The following is a 16,508-nucleotide window of genomic DNA, read 5'->3' as shown; positions in this document are numbered from 1 at the left end:
TCTTTAACTTGGAGAATGGAGTTCATTGGCCTCGTAAATGTGAGGAGAGGTTCAGCCCATTAATGGCCGTAATCAAATCTGCACGCTTGGTGCAGTGACGTATCGGCATTGTCCTTGGTCGAGATCAAAGGTGGGATTGTGGTAAAGTAGTGCAGGAGATGTTAGCAATGCCTGTGGTGAGTGGGGGAGGGGAGGGGGGGTATCTGTAGGAGCCCCAACTGGGAATACAAGGTACATGCTTGTTTTCTCTGGCTGCTGCAGATCTGAAAGCTTCATAACCGCTCTCCATACATTTTCCAGATACTCTAATAATGATGCCTAGTGTGTGTGTGTGTGTGTGTGTGTAGGGGGGTTGGTTCAAGGCTATCATTTGGTCTTTTCTGCCAGAAATACATTTTCCAAAAGGAAAATATTGTGAGACACATCGCATAATTCACTCACTGAACTGCAGGATGACGCAGAAACATTAACTTTTGATTGTCCGACGACGCCTTTGCTTTCATCTCATTCCTCCCCCTCAGAGCAGCCGCAGCAGGGTCCAACTTAAAACGTCCCGACGCGTAGAAAGATGCTTTGTAAACGCATTACATTTTACGATTTTCTTCTTTAGAATTTTTATTATTGATCATCCAGCAGGGGGGACATGGCAGAGAGGCGTCTCCGCCTGCGAGCGCTCAGCTAAACCCTGACAATTCGAAGGAGGGATGTAGAGTGAATATGATGAGGTGGCGTTGAACAATAAACACTCTGCAACTGCAATGCTAAAAATCCAAATGTATATGATTTTCTTTCACAACATGACGCCCTCAGAGGGATCCCCCAGTCGGAAGGCTGTTTATCACCTCCGCTTTAATCTGCGGGAATGTCCCCAAGGATTTGACTGTATTCATTTCTTTTAAATATTTACATTCTAATAGGTGATTTAATTGTTCTGTACAAATGGTATCTGCCTGAAACACATTTCCCAGCATCCGCATCCTTGAACAATGACGAGTCTTTCAGAGGACAGAATTAAAATTCAAAGGCAAAGCGGTTCACATTAGTTCCAGGAACTGCTATGTGAAAAACAGTTGCCTGATTTTAATCACTTTCTTATTTATTTCAGCTTAGTGCTCCATATGACTTTTTCAAAAGCCAGGGGTGAGTGTCACCGTCTGACTACAGCGACGCAACAGCGCCATCTAGCAGGCTTGCGCGGGTACTGCAGTACAAAGCTTGCTGCGGCAGATTCAACAGCAATAATTGTTGCCACACACACTTTTTTCTGCTGCTTATTTGCACAAATAATTGATTTCGGAAAATTGATCAATTGATGTAAATGTATGTTGACACAATTGGAAACACGAGTAGCAGAAAACGACATGTCTTCAAATGCAAGAGCTACAACCTCTGTGAACGTACATCTTCAGAAATACACACTAGCTTCCACGCAACATATGTAATACAGAATTCCATATGCACAAAGGGCCAAACAAAAAATAAAACATCTTTTTACAGTATTATAGTGAAAGTATTCCTTAGGTGCAGCCGTTTCTGGCTGTTCTGTTATATCATCAGTGAAGCCAGTCATTAATTAATTTCAAGGCCTTTCGTCCTGTCTTTTCACTTGCAGCCACTTGGTGCACGTGTGAAACAGAGAGCAAGGCATCAAAAATGCATGGCTTCGCTCTAAACAGTGTCCTGGCGTGCCACCTGTGCTCGCTGGAGTCATTAAAATTTAGAGAGGAGGCCAAAGCACAGCACTGGTGGGTGTCAGATTCCTCTTTCGGGTTGGTGGATGAATTTTTCAAAGTCCCATTACCTCTGCAGGCACCACGGCTGATGTCTCAAGGCTGTGCGTTCGAAAACTTCCGTTGTCGGTCTCCGCCGGTGCTGCAGCTGAGGCGTGACAAAAGCCGAATCAACAATTACAGCATGGGTCTCCGGGCGGCTGCGCTCATATATTTACTCCTGCTTGTTGACAAGGCTGATTCTGAAAAAGGTAAGTCGCCAATCCGTTATATAGAGAGCAAAGCTTAGAGCAGATGGAGAGCTTTATCCTGCAGCTTTTGTACATGCAGCTCTAGGGAGTTGGAGAACAGTTGTTCGATGCAAACTTGTAATAGTGTCAGAGGTCCTTCCAGCTACCTTGAATTCCATCTAAAATCTTTGAGCTAATGTGAAACTTCTCTGGTCACAAAGGCTTCAAATGTGGAGGGATCCTCTCTGCATCCTCTGGTAATATCTCCAGCCCAAACTTCCCCAGCCGTTACCCCTACAACAGCGACTGTTCCTGGCTGATTGTGGTGGCTGAGGGCTCCTCTGTTCACCTCACCTTCCACCACTTTGAGCTGGAGCACCACGCCAGCTGCTCCTACGACTACATCAAGATCTACAACGGTGTGGCTGAGGATGAGGGCAACCTCCTGGGGGCCTTTTGCGGTGATGTCTCCCCGCCACAGTTCACCTCTTCATGGAACGTCATGTCAATCATCTTCCATTCTGACCGGCATGTGGCCTACAGGGGCTTCAGTGTTGGCTACAGAAAAGGTAACAGTCACGGCTGACGGAGTTTGACGCGTCGGTTGGATAACCGCCCGAAACTTAAGCTGATTTTTTCTGACAATCCCGGAACTCGTGGCTTTAAGCTAATATGTCTTGATCTCAGAGGTCTTAAGTGACACAAAACATTATCTTACAGATTAAACTGAAGTCACGATAGTTTTCACGTTCACATCTTTCAAACCTTCTAGCGGTGCCCACAGGGGGCTGTATTTGAATGATCTACAGCACGTCACCTGGAGTGGTGCGTGGCTGGACTTAAACAACAATGGGTGGGTCTGTGGTAAACACAAGAAAACCCAGCTCCAAGTGGCCCTCAACATCAGTAACACGATTCAGCCACAGCCATTCCATTTTTACTGAAGGTAAAGTGGTAAAACATCAGTGGCTAATCTAATGTGATTTTGTTTCTCTCTAGATATGTGTGGTGGAGTCCTAACTGGTCTGTCTGGTGAAATCTCCAGCCCAGGTTACCCTCTGGAGTACAACAATAATGCCGACTGCACGTGGACCATCCGCGTGTCCAACGCCAGCCTCGTCACCTTGGTCTTCCTGGACTTCCAGCTGGAGAACAACGAGGGATGCAATTTTGACTTTGTGGCTCTGTTTGACGGCCCGACAGTCACCCACCGCCACCTGGGAAACTACTGTGGGGCCGATAAGCCCCCACGGGTTGTCACCACTTCCAACAACCTTCTGGTGGCCTTCAAATCTGACTTTAACATCGGAGGGCGCGGCTTCAAGGCCTACTACTACTCAGGTAGGAAAGTCGGGTGAGCTCAACCTCAAAACAGTAAAAATGCTAAAACTTTTGACCTCCTCCAATCCATATTGGATTAGTTCCCTAGAGAAACGTGATTTAGGAAAATCTCCCCTTAAATCAGACAGAACAGTCCACGGCGAAGACTCATAGATCTGCCGAAGGATACATTTGAAAGGAGTCCAAGACGTGGAGCTTTGGATCAAAAATAAAAAAGGGACGCCTTATTCTGTCAGATGAAATGGAAATGGAACACTTCTACCACAATGCGAAGCACTAGAGCACGGAGCTCATTACACCACGCGTACCCGCGAACAAGGAAAAAAAGAAGTCTGGAGAGGTTTTTGAGGTGAGCGGGCCAGGAGCCGTATCCAACTGAAAGACGGCGGAATACTTTTCAGGCAGCTCATCTCAAACTTCACCTTGCGGAGGTTTAGGAAAATTGGCAAGAGGAGGAAAATCCTGTGATAGTTGCAGAAGGGGTGCGGACAAATCCTCCCCACCCCTGCTCAGGCATTTTCTACCCTGTCTGGCAGAGGATGAGAATCAACTTATTACCATCCAGGTGTTAAAACCAAAAAAATCCTTGAACAATCATGGTTAGACAAGATCAGAGTACAGGTATCTGCCATAAAACTGCCCTCTGTAGTCCTGAAGAACCCTAACTTACGTCTGTGCTCTACAGGTGAATGCCAGCAGGTGCTGGTAGCAGTAAGCGGCACCTTTAGCAGCCCCCGTTTTCCAAACATCTACCCGAACAACATCAACTGCCACTGGGGCATCACGCAGGCCTCCGGCTACCGGGTCAAGCTCTTTTTTCCTTTTTTGGACTTGGAGGAACGCAACAGCCTCTCGGGCGAGTGCGACTACGACTCGGTCACGGTCTACGACGGGGACAGCCAGGCCGATCCCATGCTGGGTCGCTGGTGCGGCGGCGAGCGGCCTCCCTCGCTCGTCTCAAGGGGCAACAAGTTGCTGGTGGTGCTCAGCACAGACAGAAATGAAGCTCACAGAGGATTCACCGCGGCTTATCTCGGTGGTAAATGTTCTCCAGCTGCCGGCGTGATTTGCTGCTGAAGCTACTCTTCCTGAGGCCGCAGCATTTATCTCCGAGAACAACTCTTCCTTATATATGACCCTCTTCCATACAGATGTATGCTGTGACTTTTCTGTTCTCTCTTCCTTCCCATGGTCCAAGTGGTGCCCGTTAACGTGAGCTGCACAAGATCAGAATTCACCATTTTGATCCCCCAACAGTCCTTACCCCGGCTGGACCGAGAGAGCATCTACCTTGGAAACCCGACCTGCACGGCCCAGCTGACCTCCACGGCGTACAAGATTCTAGCCCAGTTTGTGAACTGTGGCACCGCCGGCCAGGTGACTAAGTTCATTCTTTCAGATGTGTTGTTGCTTTTGCGTGACCTCTCGATCCACCTACAGAAGCATCAGAACATCACTGTGCTGGTCAACAAGCTCTACATCGATTTCTCCGACGGGAAGCAGCAGAACGTGCAAGAGTACAAGGTGCAGTGCGATGCTTTGCGGAAGGTAGCGTCGGTGTCTATCATCTCTGAAGAGGAGCGCTGCCTGGAGGAGCAGGCCCAGCAGAGCGAAAGAGGCACTGAAGGCGCGGCGGGGGATCCACAGGCTGAGCCGCACGACTTGAGCGACATCGTCTTCATAAGCATCTGCGTTCTGGCTGTTATCCTCATGATGATCGCTATAGTGTGGCTGGTTCTGCTTTAGGCAGATGTAAAGACCGAAATGGAGAGAAATCCGTGGCGGGGCTCATCGACTGTATTAATTTTCTATAAAAATGACAGTGACAGTACAAAAAAAGACCGCTCAACAAAAAAAAAAAAAATTCTGTAATGAGGGATTTGCATCATCACGACCAACACCAATTACTCGTTAACCTTTACTGTTACTTAAAAGCATTTACAATAATGTAATCTGATGTGCCACAAAGTATTTTTATAGAAAATAAAAACCTTGTACAAAGAAAAATGTGCAGACATTATTAAAAAGTTCAAGTAAAATAACCTCATCTGAATGGTTCATTTACTGTTCAGAATAGGCACAATAATGTAGCTGGTCATTTCACCAGTTATTCTGCCTCGAAATTGGCAAAAATTGCTTTAAAAGAAACTTAAAATGTTCACCTTAAGTTAACTCGATTGGTAGAGTTAATTACCAGTCATTTCTTATATTTGGAGACCAGTTGGTCGACTGATATCTTGTTGTCCTTCACTTGGCCCCTGATCTCCGGGTTGTGTTTAAAGGCGAACACTAGGGCTCGAACTGTCCTCCTGTACGAGCCGCTGACTAACCGGGAACTCTGGTGAAACACCTCCCTCTCCACGTTGTCGACGAGGCCACAGTCCTCCTGTTGATCAGTGGATCATTTAAGCAAACCAGCAATAAATGTGCCTCAGAAGGAAGGATTTGCTGCTATAGCCAATGTGGCCGAAACTCTGACTCTCACCTTGACCCGGAGGCTTTCAGACATTAGCCTTCTTGCGTTGCTCCTGAGTCCTTCAGACTGTTTGTCCGAACGCACTTCAATAGACGGCTTATTGGAATTCTCCTCGATGAACGTCCTCCACTCAGTGTAAACCTTTGCTGCCATGGAACTCACCTCGGGGTCCAGATGCTTCCGCATTTTGTTGACAACGTGACCTTAGAGGGGAGACAGTTTCATCATCTCTTTAACCAATTAGTCTTTTGGGAGTCTAATAAATATGTGGTGCATGTGTGTGTGTGTGTGTGTGTGTGTGTGTGTGTGTGTGTGTGTGTGAAGGAAAACAATAGTTGCAGGCTGTTTGCCTTTGTGAGTTCTTAACTCCAGCTGCACTGAAGGGAACAACATATTAAACCTATGGAATGCATATTTTTGTTGTAATGTTTAATGCATTGATGCTTTTTACAGTCCATGGAGCATGCAGTGCACAATAAAATGCATTCTACCTATCTTTGTAGACTTAAGCACTTCTCTGGATGGGATCTTCTTGCTCAAGTCTGTCAGAGCAGACAGCAGGTTGTCTTTGCTCTGCTGGGGCAGCTCCAACATGGATTTATAGCGCATGATGTCCTCGATCACAACAACCCTCTAAAAAGAAATGGACAATAATAAAATGAGAATAGTTAAATGGAGATTTCATTCACTTTTGTATCTTACCCTTAAAGATTCGATCGTTGTTTGCTTATAAATCCTATCTTTACTTTTCGATATTTTGGGAGTTTCCCCTTTTGGGAGTTTTCCCCTCACTAAAAACTTGTCCATTATAAAGTCGAAAAATCAGAAAGTTACAGAAATGTTACAGAATTCCTACAGAACAAGACACTGATCAAATGTGGTTGCTAACTGCTATGCTAATCCAAGCAGCGCTGCCTGTCTCTATCTCCATATTAAAATGTTGAGTTCATTGTTGGCTAAGTTGGCGCTGGTTACTACTTCACTAAATATCGGCAACATTAAATCAACGAATCTATTATAAATTTAGATAAATACATCTCTTGGTTACGGCATAACACTGGCAAGTCCTGTAAAGGGTGCCTTTATGGCTGTCGGAAAGTAAATAACTACATGCAAACCCTTTGGTCATTTATTTTTGGATATAATTTGTCGCGCTAATGCAGTAATTCTAAATGTTTTTTTCATTTTTTCATTTTCATCCTAAATTCTCATTTGTGATAATTGTTTTCTGAAGATAATATATGGTGTAATGTAAATGTACTTTATGCAGGATATCTTTGGCCAATTGAAATGTACAAAGACATACAAAGATTTAATGGCAAATTCAATAAATTGCCCTTTAGTTTGATATTTATTCCGATTGAATATTGAGTTTAAAGTGAAATTTTGGTAACGCTGTAAAATAATAGAGGAATCTACGTAGAGTCTTTAAACGCACCTTAGCTTCTCGCGTTAAGACGAGTTCCCCCGAGATTAGCGAGCAGATTAATCAGGAAGAAGAAGAGTGTTGTTTGTTTTGTTTTTCTCAGTCACAATGGACGTCCTGCCGTCCCCCTTCTATGTTCTGGGACTGTTTGTCCTGTTTGCATATACATCTGCTTCTCCAGATGTGTTTGACAGCGTTTTGGGAAACACTGTATCTTGTCAAAAGTCGTGCGAAATGACATATAGCCTGCACACCTATCCACGGGTAAGTCCCTTCCGTGACGAGTTAAGTGAACCTAATATTTGCTAGCCTCAGTTAACCTTTTATAACTCGACGAATCAAAATAAAATATGTGTGACTGTACCCGTCTTTTACCCATTTAACTTGCTATTTGCGACATATTGCTTATGGCGGATAACGTCGATGTCTGGAAGTGCGTCATTTGTCACGGATGCCATTCAACCGGTTGTTTTGACTGTTTAGGAGGATGAACTTTACGCCTGTCAGAGAGGCTGCCGTCTCTTCTCCATTTGTCGGTTCGTTCGTGAGAGTAAAGATCTGAAACAGACCAAAATCGACTGTGAATCAAGTAAGTTAGGCTTTAACCTCTTGGTCTGTTCAGTCCTGCTCCGGGCAGTGACACGCCCGGCTAATCTCGTCCATTTTAGATCTATTGTCACTAATCTACATGCTTTGCTCTTCAAAAAAAATAAAAACAGCTTGTCGTGAAGCCTACAATGACTCTGAAACGCAATATGCATGCAATCTGGGGTGCCAGAATCAGCTTCCATTTGCTGTGCAACGCCAGGAAGAGGTTTGTAACGTTTCCCTGCAGATCGTAGATTACTGCAAAAAAAGTATTCACAGTATTTGCTTTTTTCCCCAGTTGGACTCCATGATGCCAAAGATTCACCTGCTGTACCCCATGACTCTGATCAGAGGGTTATGGGAGGATGTGATGAGCCAGGCCCACAGCTTCATCACTTCCTCCTGGACATTCTACCTCCAAGCCGACGATGGCAAGGTTGTGATTTTCCAGGTACGCAAGGAAAAAGCTATTGCCCTGTCCTACTGGTGTGCATTGGACATTTGTCAGTGTTCTGTCTTCTGTTTACCAGACTGAACCTCAAATCAAGTTTTTCACGCCGTTTGAGCTGGAAAATGATGCCGAAGAGGACCCACAGAAAAGCTGTAAGCCACCCTCTTTTTTTTGCTTTTTTCTTTCACTCCAGATGTGATTGTTCGTTGGCTGACTGACTGTTGCATTATATTAATTTGATGTGGAAATTTTCACAGTATGCGGTGTATTTATCACAAACTGCAACTCTGAGTTCTTCTGAATTGTATCCTTTGACCCTATATTTGCCAGACCAAATTAAAATGCAAATAGTTGTTTGCACGAACGGTCACACTGATTCTGCATTATGCATGTAGAGTCCTCATACACGCCCATCTTTTTTACACTAGTCAAACATGCTGAACTTTGGTGTTATGACTATGCAGTAAAGGCACACCCTTTCAGCCAATCTGTTGTTTCTGTCTTCTAGTCCCTGAATTGAGCAGCCCAATTTTCAAAGAGTACAATCGTGCTTTAATCCAAGAGAGAGACCGAGACATGAACACCGACCGCAGCTACGATAACGACTACAACTTATTCAGCTGCCTTTCAAGGTTGGTCATCGCAGTTTGCATTTTCCAAGGAAGAAAATAAGTAGATTTGCTTCTATACAAGCCCTGTCAGTCAAGAGGATGGGTAACATGCAATCTTGTCCCCACAGGAACCCTTGGCTTCCTGGGTGGATCCTCACTACAACTCTTGTCCTGTCTGTACTGGTTCTGATCTGGATCTGCTGTGCCACGGTGGCGACTGCTGTGGACCAATACGTACCTGCTGAAGTATGTTTTCTGGTTAGATTTCTGGTGATGTTCAGTGTTATTTCCACCGTACCAGCTCAGAGTATGCATTCACAAAGTAGGCAGAATGTTTAACAGGTGGTATGTTCTTTCCCTCTCCAGAAATTGAGCATTTATGGTGACAAGGAGTACATGAGCAAACAGAAACTGACCCCATATCCAGCATCCTCCCTGCTGATCATCACCACCAAAGCACCCATAGAAGAGGCCGGGCCTCTCCCTTCTAAAGTCAACCTGGGCCAGTCTAATATCTAGAAACCAAAGATGATCGAGAAGGGATACTCTCCTTTTTACAAATAGATTCATGATGATTTTCATGCTGTGGCCCTGTTGCCTGTGGGGTCCAAGCAAGGGTCACTACTTTCAGATCATTTTGTAATTCTGATCCAATTGATCTCCCTTATGAAGCTTTGAAAACTACAAGGTTTATTTTCTGTATATTTGTACCAATCAGAAGGGATCCTAGTTTGCTATGTTCAGTAAAATAGGTTTGGGGATTTTTTTCCTAAATTTTGCTGTATATTAGGTGTGTGTTGGTCTTTTTTTTTTTTTTTTTGAAAACCATATAATGATCTCGTGGCTGGTTTTGCAGGGTTCATTCCCAAACCCCTCCACCTTTGATAGTGGTTAAACATGTTCAATTTTACCATAACGTCTTATGTTACCTACGTCTTTTAATCTTTAATAGTGTTTGGTACATGCACTAGGCTTCTTTTACTTCATGGTTCTTGTTATTACATTGACAGACTGGAATAAAATGCAATGAGGTCAAGTTCTCATTTTGCCTACCTTTTTTGTGATCACACTCTTTCTGCGACTGAAGAAGCCATATCGAGTTAAAATGCACTTGGTTATGCCATGTGAAACTTACCTCTTTAAATGTTTACAACCAATAGTCATTTCCTGTCACACTAAAGTATATCACAATGGAGTATAACTATCATTTAGTGTTGTTATGGATGTTTTTATATGTAATAAATGTCATTGGAGAGTTAAATCTAGATCAGATCTTCAGAGTTTATATCTTCCCCACTGCCCTCAAAATGCCTTTTGTTTTTACCAACATACTCCTCTGCCAAACAAAATCAACTGTGCAGTTACAAAACTCTTACCTTTATTAAATATGTAGAATGGAACACGCGCAACAAAACTATAGTAAACTTGAGCATTTGGGAAATCATCTATTTGCTCCCAACTTATTTTGGAATGTTGCATGGACAAAAACGTCAGTAGTTGCTCAACAAGTCAATGTCCTCTGCAGTGAGAGTGGGTTTCTTAGGAGGGCCCTGACGTGGAGCGTCACCGTTTTCAGGTAGCCGTTGCCTTTTCTTGAGGTTCTGACAGGACAGCAATGCTTGGTGATGACTAGTTGAGGAAGGAGTCTGTCTGTCTGGTGGGTGAGCGGAAGCTGCCGGTCTGTAAAAATGAAGAACGTCTCTCTTGGCTTCCTCAGCTCTCGTGCACGCCACCGGTGCTGCATTCAGTACGTCTCTGACAAATTTCTGCCTGCCAACTAGAAGAAGGGGAACAGTTCAAAGATGATCCTTATTATTTTTTGATAAATCTCAGCCTTGTCTTACTTACAAAAGCGACGCGCTGATGCTCGGGATTCATCTATTTTCTTCAGCTTATTCACTTGTTGGCCACACATTTCCCACTGGTTTATAACCTTAAATTGGAACACACACTTTCAGTAATAGCGAGACCTTTACATTTAAGAACGACCACCTAACACTTAATATATACCTGTTCTGCCCAACCTGCTGTTCTACATCGAGCGTGATCAAAGATGTCCAATGGTCTCTCTGAATAAATAAGCCCCAACAGATCCCTTATGGTGTTTTTCAAAGTTGTACCAAGCTGTAAGTGAACATGACACGTCTGTCAGCAGTACAAGGCACAGCCATATGTGCTGAGTAATTATTCTGCAGTTTCTGTCATACCATCAAACCAGTCGCTGATACATCGAGCTTTTCAAGTTTGTGGAGGCACGTAAGGTATCGGAGCGCTCGGTCTGTGATTGTGTTATCTGTGTATGAAAAAAGAGCAGATGAACAACAGCATAAATGCGAGCATTTAAATTCAGGGTTGGCGATGAATAAAGATTAAAACATGTTGTAAACTAACGTGAAATATCAAGGGACTTAAGACAATCGAAGCCCTTCTTCATCATCCGGATGGGTGCAGTTAGTCTTTGCAGGCCAGCATCTGACAGACTGTTGCCACCGATGGAAAGCTCAACCAGACTGCTGAAGAAGCAAAGGACGGACTGTACTGACATTTTCCTTTCGTTCAAATGTTAGTGTCCTAACTTTGATCAAATCTGAAATTACCTTGCCAGTGAAGAGGTTGTTAGATGGAGGAATATCTCATGATTATCTCCCAGTCTGCAGCCAAAGAGATCCAGAGACTTCAAACTCTGAAATGATTTTATTTCATCCATCCTCTCATGCAAGAGTGGGAACCTGAAAAGGGTAAGAGAAGCTAAAACGTATGGACGAGAAAAATGGTCAGAGATCACGCTGTTAATTACCTATTTCGTAAACAGAGGGATCCAAGCACCATCCCACCGTAGGCATCGCTGAATAACTTTATGGCTTTGGAGGCAATGTCTGCGTTTAAAAATACATGGTTCTCCTCAGCTGCTGCAAAAAGTTTGTCTCCTATTTGCTCTGGGAAACCCACCAGAGATTCCACATTGTGGATGTTATCAGCTACGAATAATAGAGTGATGTCAAACAGGGATTTTGTGGTGTATCTCAGACTTCCCTCTGAATTGTAGGTGAAGATAAAGTGCTTCTTTCTCAAAACTAATGGATTTACTCTTCTACATGACGACCCCGGCTTTGGTTGCGCTAATACTATGTCACTCACACGACGGAGATTGCCTCTATCACGGACATAAATGGTGCTACCATCCATGTTAAGACCACGCTTTCTTTTATCCGAGAATATTTTTTGTGCTATTTTTTTCAAATTGAGGTTATGGCTGAGGTAGGCAGCTGCCTAGCTACCTGCTAGTTAGCAATAATCTGGATGTCGAGAGACCAAACTAGATAAACCCACGCAAACGAAATCATTTTTTTAAACCTTACTATGATTTAATTCGCCTGATATTGTTTGTTTATTCATTCTAAGCAATTAAATCATTCAATATATTCTTAAAGTTCCATGATGGAATGACAAGTTCTCCCATTCGTAGTCCTTGGTATGTGACTTCAAAATAAAAAACAACCAATAACAGAAACTCATTTGAAGTTCACAAATTGCAAAAACGGATAACAATATGTTAAAAACTCTATTCTCGACCTGAAATACATTGGATTGAGGCGAACAAACGAACATCTGTCACATTTTGTAGTGTTCAGACACTTACAATGAAACGTGTTATTAACCGGAAGTAGCCTTGTTTACATGGCTGTCACATCCTGTTCCACGCAACAACGTCCGGACACAAGTGAAATGATTAAGATTTGTGAAATTATAAGGTAACTGTCTGTTATTTTAGCATAGTCATACACTGTGCATTGTAAAAATACAATCGGAGATTTTGCACTTCCTTCCATTTATCGATGTTCAACGATAGTTAATTTATCTTGAATGAGCTGCCAGGTGGGACTTGATAGCTGGCTGAAGCTAACTTTCAACTATATTTTCTTAACTGTCTTATTACAGTCCTTGAAGTAACAGAATAAATGAGTTATAAGTTCAAGTTAAATACACTATTTTGTTTCACGTCTTTCTATAGTTAAACCACTGGGCTCCACTTATTTTAACTTCCCGAGTAGCGAAACTTTTCAAACAGAAAATCCATCTAAATGGCGTCAACAGATCCATTTCAGTTTCGGGGTGAGTGTATTTTCTGTCCTAATTATTCAAAAATACGAATATAGTGTCAACAAAAAAAGTTAATAGTGACTTACGAACCTGGTGCTATAAAGGTTTTGTTTTCTGTTTTTAAAAAAAGAATTCGAAGACGAAAATTTGCTCGAAAGTCACAGAGACGTCACCATCAGCATTGAAGATGTCAAAGCTGAGAAGCCAAAGAGTTCTGCTGATTTCACTCCTGCTGATGATGACCCTCTCTCCAGTGATGATAAAACAGAGGTATGGACTGAGACATATGCATTTTTGTGGAGTGACAAGTTCCGTATAATCAACAAACTTTAACATGTTTGATCCCTGTTGTCTTCCTGTTTTGAAGCTTCTCTCTGGACAAAAGAAAAGCACCCCTTTTTGGACATTTGAATATTATCAGAACTTCTTTGACATCGAGACCCATCATGTAATACATTTTATGTCAAAGTGCATTTGCATTTTCGTGTGAAATTTTACGATGTGATCTAACCCAACAAGTCTTTCAGGTGAAAGAGAGAATCATAGGCTCAATGGTTCCCTGGCCCAGAAAAAACTTTATTCGCGTCTACCTGCGACAAAATCCTGACCTTTATGGTAAAAACTCTTGACGTCTTGATCTGTTGTAGATCTGTGTGAATTAAAAGACTGTAAAATGTGTACAGTTCTGTCCATAAATGTAGTTTGTATTTACATTTTTCGCTCTCTGTATTTTCAGGACCTTTCTGGATTTGCACCACTCTTGTGTTTGCCATTGCCATTAGTGGAAACATATCCAAATTTCTGGTAAACTTGGGCAAACCAAACTATTTGTATACCCCAGAGTTCAGAAAAGGTGATAAATGTTTTATTTGTCAAGGATTCGATTCTCCACGTTGAATGTAAGAGTAGTTAAACATCTCTGATATTTCTGCTTTTTCCAGTGACCATCGCTGCAACAGCCATCTTCACCTATGCTTGGTTGGTGCCACTTGCCCTGTGGGGTTTCTTGTTCTGGAGAAACAACAAGGTCATGAGCTTAGTATCGTATTCCTTTATGGAAACTGTGTGTGCCTATGGATATTCCCTTGCCATTTACATTCCAGCCGTGGTAAGCACTTCATAAGGCTAACTCTGCATGTTCATTTATTTTCTGCGGTGTATACACAATCGCTTTGATGCTAAATTTGGTTTAACTGCCTTCCTGCTTTTCCATGAAAGAAATGTAGTTTATCAGGTTTCGCACCCGTACACATGTACACACAAGTCATTTATTGTGTTTCATTAAAGGTTGGTATGCCTTTGCTAAGTTGACAGGAAGAACCATCACAGAGCTTGTTGAAAGTGTTCTACAGTATTCATGGATTAACTGTTGATATGCTGCATTAACACACTTGTTATTACACATTGGTAAGGCAGGTAATTTAAATCAGTTACTCAGGTTCCTCTAATCATTCCTACATCCTTTAAGGTCTTATGGATTCTTCCGTATGAGTGGCTGAGGTGGTGCTCTATCGTGGTGGCGCTCTGTCTATCAGGATCTGTTTTGGTGATGACTTTCTGGCCTGCAGTGAGGGACGACCACCCCAAAATTATCATTGCAGTCCTGTCAGCCATCGTTGTGCTCAACGTTCTACTTGCTGTTGGTTGCAAGGTAAAAGTTCTTGTTTGGAGTTGCTAATTATTACAAATTTGTCAGCTTTTAGATAATCGGTGTGGATGGACTATTTTGTTTGGGGCTTTTGCATCACAAAAGTATTCATCAATAGATCAATTCAGAAAGGCACTGATATCTGACATTTATCATAAAAAGTAAGCTTATGGTGAGGGTTTAACGCCAGTTAGTTACAGGTTATATTAAGATAGAGAAGAACACACTATCAACACAGATAACACAGTTGAATGTATATTTCTATTTTCAGTTAATGTTCAATCTCTACACCCACCCAAACCCAACCCATTGTTCCCATTGATGTGAAACCAGTTTTGTCTTATGGTCACGATTGTTGCACACCTGTTTATAATTGTGCAGGCGTCACCCTTTTCCAGACACAACAGGGCTGAGAAAGTCAACCCTTTAGCCTGAGAAAACGTGCCCAGGTGTGTTAAGCAGCTGTAGTGGTAAATTACTTTAATTGTCCTGCTTTTGAATACAACAGTTTAGGGTGTTCATCTTATTCAAGATGCCTGTCAAGACTGAATCCTCCCATTTGGCTGCACTAATCTCCAGTCCGGACACCGGACACCGTCCTGTTACGCTTTTGCCTGTCTGACCCCACACGTTTCTGGGACGAGGCTCTACCCGATAGCGTCATGGTTACTCCCTCTGGGAAGGTCTCTCTTCATTGGAAACTGTAATTGTGTTCGTTAACCGGTGTGAGCGCGAGCTGTTGTTGCCCAGCTGCCTGTGAACACGCTCATGTCGACAGAGGTGTCCTATGTCACGTGAAGATAGCCCGTCCCTCGAGACCGATCAACACATATATTCCATTTGTTTCACATGCTGGAAACACTGAAGGCACGTCAATATTATTCATTGTAGTAATATTTATGTTGTGTTTTTTTTTAAATTTCAGATTTATTTCTTCAGCACACTGGACCCGGTACTTAAAAGTGCTGCTGTTACAAGTGCGGCTAAGGTGTTGCCTACAACCTGAAACCCTCATGTTCTGCGAAGGTAAACGATAGCGACATAGATGCTGTTTATCCCACTGTGCACACAAATATACTGATTTTCACACCGTCCTTTCTCGCTGATTTCAACGCTTTCATTTAGTTGTGTGAGCACCAAGGATCCACGGTGGAACTTTTGTCTTTTGGATGTAACAAGTGCTTTTTCACCTTCTACAGCTGACAGTGGACTGCCTTTGCATGATTTCTCTCCTTCCTAAAACAAGTGTTATTCTGTTCTAGATTAGTGGGTCTCCTGTTGCCTTATTAGAGTGAATCCGGTTACGGTGTAATGATGTCACATGTGGTCTGGATTTCACCTGCACCCGGACGTTCTGGCTTGAAACCTGAAAACTGTGTTTGTATAAAGGATGTGACATCTGAAAAAGAACACTCTATCCAACATCTACATTATTTTGAATGGGATGGCTTTTAAGCTTCCTTTTGGATAATACCATTATTGTTTTACACATCACAGTGATCCTTACCATAGTTGGTCAGTTGCAGTAATCATTCTAGGCTGTTGTTGGTTTGTCGTACACATATTTTTATATAATTAATTGTGATTGATTAACAATGTCTGTAAATTTAAAGTTGGGATTTGCAAATTATTGTATTTTACTGTCATTTATAAGTGCCTATATTTTTATTGTAATGAACTGTAATAACTTGTAAAATATGGAATTCATTTGGTTTTTCAGTGCAGAGAACAAATAAAAACATCTTTATGCGTCTTATTCAGGCTTTGACATTTACTGAGTAGATTTTATAAACAGTTCTGCATTTTAAACAGTTTGTGCTGCTCTTTATTCAATAAATTTTGGGAAACACTTTTGAACCTAATGTGAAATGAGATAAATGGAATGACTTAAAACTTTTAACAATTG

General features: G+C 42.4%; 5 protein-coding genes and 1 long non-coding RNA gene across 8 annotated transcripts; 4 read left to right on the top strand and 2 right to left on the bottom strand.

The window, feature by feature from the left end:
* The first annotated feature begins 1,653 nt into the window (after positions 1-1,653).
* Positions 1,654-5,047, top strand: cdcp2 (CUB domain containing protein 2). Its single transcript, XM_029831109.1, has 6 exons — positions 1,654-1,981; positions 2,182-2,529; positions 2,960-3,301; positions 3,987-4,340; positions 4,500-4,678; positions 4,742-5,047. Exons 1-6 carry the CDS (start codon positions 1,654-1,656, stop codon positions 5,045-5,047), a joined length of 1,857 nt encoding a protein of 618 aa, XP_029686969.1.
* A 37-nt stretch (positions 5,048-5,084) lies between these two features.
* On the bottom strand, positions 5,085-6,875 carry tceanc2 (transcription elongation factor A (SII) N-terminal and central domain containing 2). The gene is made up of 4 exons (XM_003975391.3): positions 6,480-6,875; positions 6,269-6,410; positions 5,787-5,980; positions 5,085-5,687 (listed from the first exon to the last, which is right to left on the bottom strand). Exons 1-4 carry the CDS (start codon positions 6,582-6,584, stop codon positions 5,499-5,501), a joined length of 630 nt encoding a protein of 209 aa, XP_003975440.2. The 5' UTR covers positions 6,585-6,875; the 3' UTR covers positions 5,085-5,498.
* A 374-nt stretch (positions 6,876-7,249) lies between these two features.
* tmem59 (transmembrane protein 59) lies at positions 7,250-9,897 on the top strand. Its single transcript, XM_003975392.3, has 8 exons — positions 7,250-7,467; positions 7,687-7,792; positions 7,923-8,017; positions 8,090-8,242; positions 8,322-8,394; positions 8,751-8,874; positions 8,982-9,099; positions 9,220-9,897. Exons 1-8 carry the CDS (start codon positions 7,312-7,314, stop codon positions 9,370-9,372), a joined length of 978 nt encoding a protein of 325 aa, XP_003975441.2. The 5' UTR covers positions 7,250-7,311; the 3' UTR covers positions 9,373-9,897.
* A 320-nt stretch (positions 9,898-10,217) lies between these two features.
* Positions 10,218-12,483, bottom strand: lrrc42 (leucine rich repeat containing 42). Of its 2 annotated transcripts, none has more exons than XM_003975426.3 (7): positions 11,651-12,483; positions 11,451-11,582; positions 11,245-11,363; positions 11,061-11,146; positions 10,864-10,977; positions 10,702-10,786; positions 10,218-10,630 (listed from the first exon to the last, which is right to left on the bottom strand). In XM_003975426.3, the coding sequence occupies exons 1-7, from the start codon at positions 12,037-12,039 to the stop codon at positions 10,344-10,346; spliced, it is 1,212 nt and encodes a 403-aa protein (XP_003975475.1). In that variant the 5' UTR covers positions 12,040-12,483; the 3' UTR covers positions 10,218-10,343. The 2 variants fall into 2 exon arrangements, with proteins under 2 accessions (XP_003975475.1, XP_011614538.1); XM_011616236.2 differs by having other exon boundaries at positions 11,245-11,366; positions 11,651-12,481.
* A 1-nt stretch (position 12,484) lies between these two features.
* yipf1 (Yip1 domain family, member 1) lies at positions 12,485-16,358 on the top strand. Of its 2 annotated transcripts, none has more exons than XM_011616235.2 (10): positions 12,485-12,605; positions 12,866-12,966; positions 13,085-13,224; positions 13,322-13,402; positions 13,482-13,569; positions 13,691-13,807; positions 13,896-14,062; positions 14,423-14,605; positions 15,528-15,628; positions 15,865-16,358. In XM_011616235.2, exons 2-9 carry the CDS (start codon positions 12,936-12,938, stop codon positions 15,606-15,608), a joined length of 888 nt encoding a protein of 295 aa, XP_011614537.2. In that variant the 5' UTR covers positions 12,485-12,605; positions 12,866-12,935; the 3' UTR covers positions 15,609-15,628; positions 15,865-16,358. The 2 variants fall into 2 exon arrangements, with proteins under 2 accessions (XP_011614537.2, XP_003975442.2); XM_003975393.3 differs by having other exon boundaries at positions 15,728-16,358.
* On the top strand, positions 14,612-15,499 carry LOC115247958 (uncharacterized). Its single transcript, XR_003887013.1, has 2 exons — positions 14,612-15,051; positions 15,135-15,499. It is a non-coding gene; the product is annotated as an uncharacterized lncRNA (long non-coding RNA).
* Positions 16,359-16,508: the final 150 nt, after the last annotated feature.

Source organism: Takifugu rubripes, chromosome 22, assembly GCF_901000725.2.
Source record: "Takifugu rubripes chromosome 22, fTakRub1.2, whole genome shotgun sequence".
Lineage (NCBI taxonomy): Eukaryota > Metazoa > Chordata > Actinopteri > Tetraodontiformes > Tetraodontidae > Takifugu > Takifugu rubripes.
Note: the sequence above shows the minus strand (reverse complement) of the source record. Positions and strands in the feature narration are given on the sequence as shown.

What these genes read in the sequence shown, in the direction of transcription:
- cdcp2 (XM_029831109.1), top strand. Translation starts at nt 1,654, where the DNA reads ATGCATGGCTTCGCTCTAAACAGTGTCCTGGCGTGCCACCTGTGCTCG. An exon ending in CAAGGCCTACTACTACTCAG is followed by an intron (nt 3,302 to 3,986) that starts GTAGGAAAGTCG and finishes TGTGCTCTACAG; the next exon opens with GTGAATGCCAGCAGGTGCTG. An exon ending in ACTGTGGCACCGCCGGCCAG is followed by an intron (nt 4,679 to 4,741) that starts GTGACTAAGTTC and finishes ATCCACCTACAG; the next exon opens with AAGCATCAGAACATCACTGT.
- tceanc2 (XM_003975391.3), bottom strand. Translation starts at nt 6,584, where the DNA reads ATGGACAAGTTTTTAGTGAGGGGAAAACTCCCAAAAGGGGAAACTCCC. An exon ending in GCTTAAGTCTACAAAGATAG is followed by an intron (nt 5,981 to 6,268) that starts GTAGAATGCATT and finishes CTCCCCTCTAAG; the next exon opens with GTCACGTTGTCAACAAAATG. An exon ending in CTGAAAGCCTCCGGGTCAAG is followed by an intron (nt 5,688 to 5,786) that starts GTGAGAGTCAGA and finishes ACTGATCAACAG; the next exon opens with GAGGACTGTGGCCTCGTCGA.
- tmem59 (XM_003975392.3), top strand. Translation starts at nt 7,312, where the DNA reads ATGGACGTCCTGCCGTCCCCCTTCTATGTTCTGGGACTGTTTGTCCTG. An exon ending in CAAAATCGACTGTGAATCAA is followed by an intron (nt 7,793 to 7,922) that starts GTAAGTTAGGCT and finishes AAATAAAAACAG; the next exon opens with CTTGTCGTGAAGCCTACAAT. An exon ending in ACCAATACGTACCTGCTGAA is followed by an intron (nt 9,100 to 9,219) that starts GTATGTTTTCTG and finishes TTCCCTCTCCAG; the next exon opens with AAATTGAGCATTTATGGTGA.
- lrrc42 (XM_011616236.2), bottom strand. Translation starts at nt 12,039, where the DNA reads ATGGATGGTAGCACCATTTATGTCCGTGATAGAGGCAATCTCCGTCGT. An exon ending in TCCCTCTGTTTACGAAATAG is followed by an intron (nt 11,583 to 11,650) that starts GTAATTAACAGC and finishes TACCCTTTTCAG; the next exon opens with GTTCCCACTCTTGCATGAGA. An exon ending in AGCATCAGCGCGTCGCTTTT is followed by an intron (nt 10,631 to 10,701) that starts GTAAGTAAGACA and finishes CCCTTCTTCTAG; the next exon opens with TTGGCAGGCAGAAATTTGTC.
- yipf1 (XM_011616235.2), top strand. Translation starts at nt 12,936, where the DNA reads ATGGCGTCAACAGATCCATTTCAGTTTCGGG. An exon ending in TACCCCAGAGTTCAGAAAAG is followed by an intron (nt 13,808 to 13,895) that starts GTGATAAATGTT and finishes TGCTTTTTCCAG; the next exon opens with TGACCATCGCTGCAACAGCC. An exon ending in CCATTTACATTCCAGCCGTG is followed by an intron (nt 14,063 to 14,422) that starts GTAAGCACTTCA and finishes ACATCCTTTAAG; the next exon opens with GTCTTATGGATTCTTCCGTA.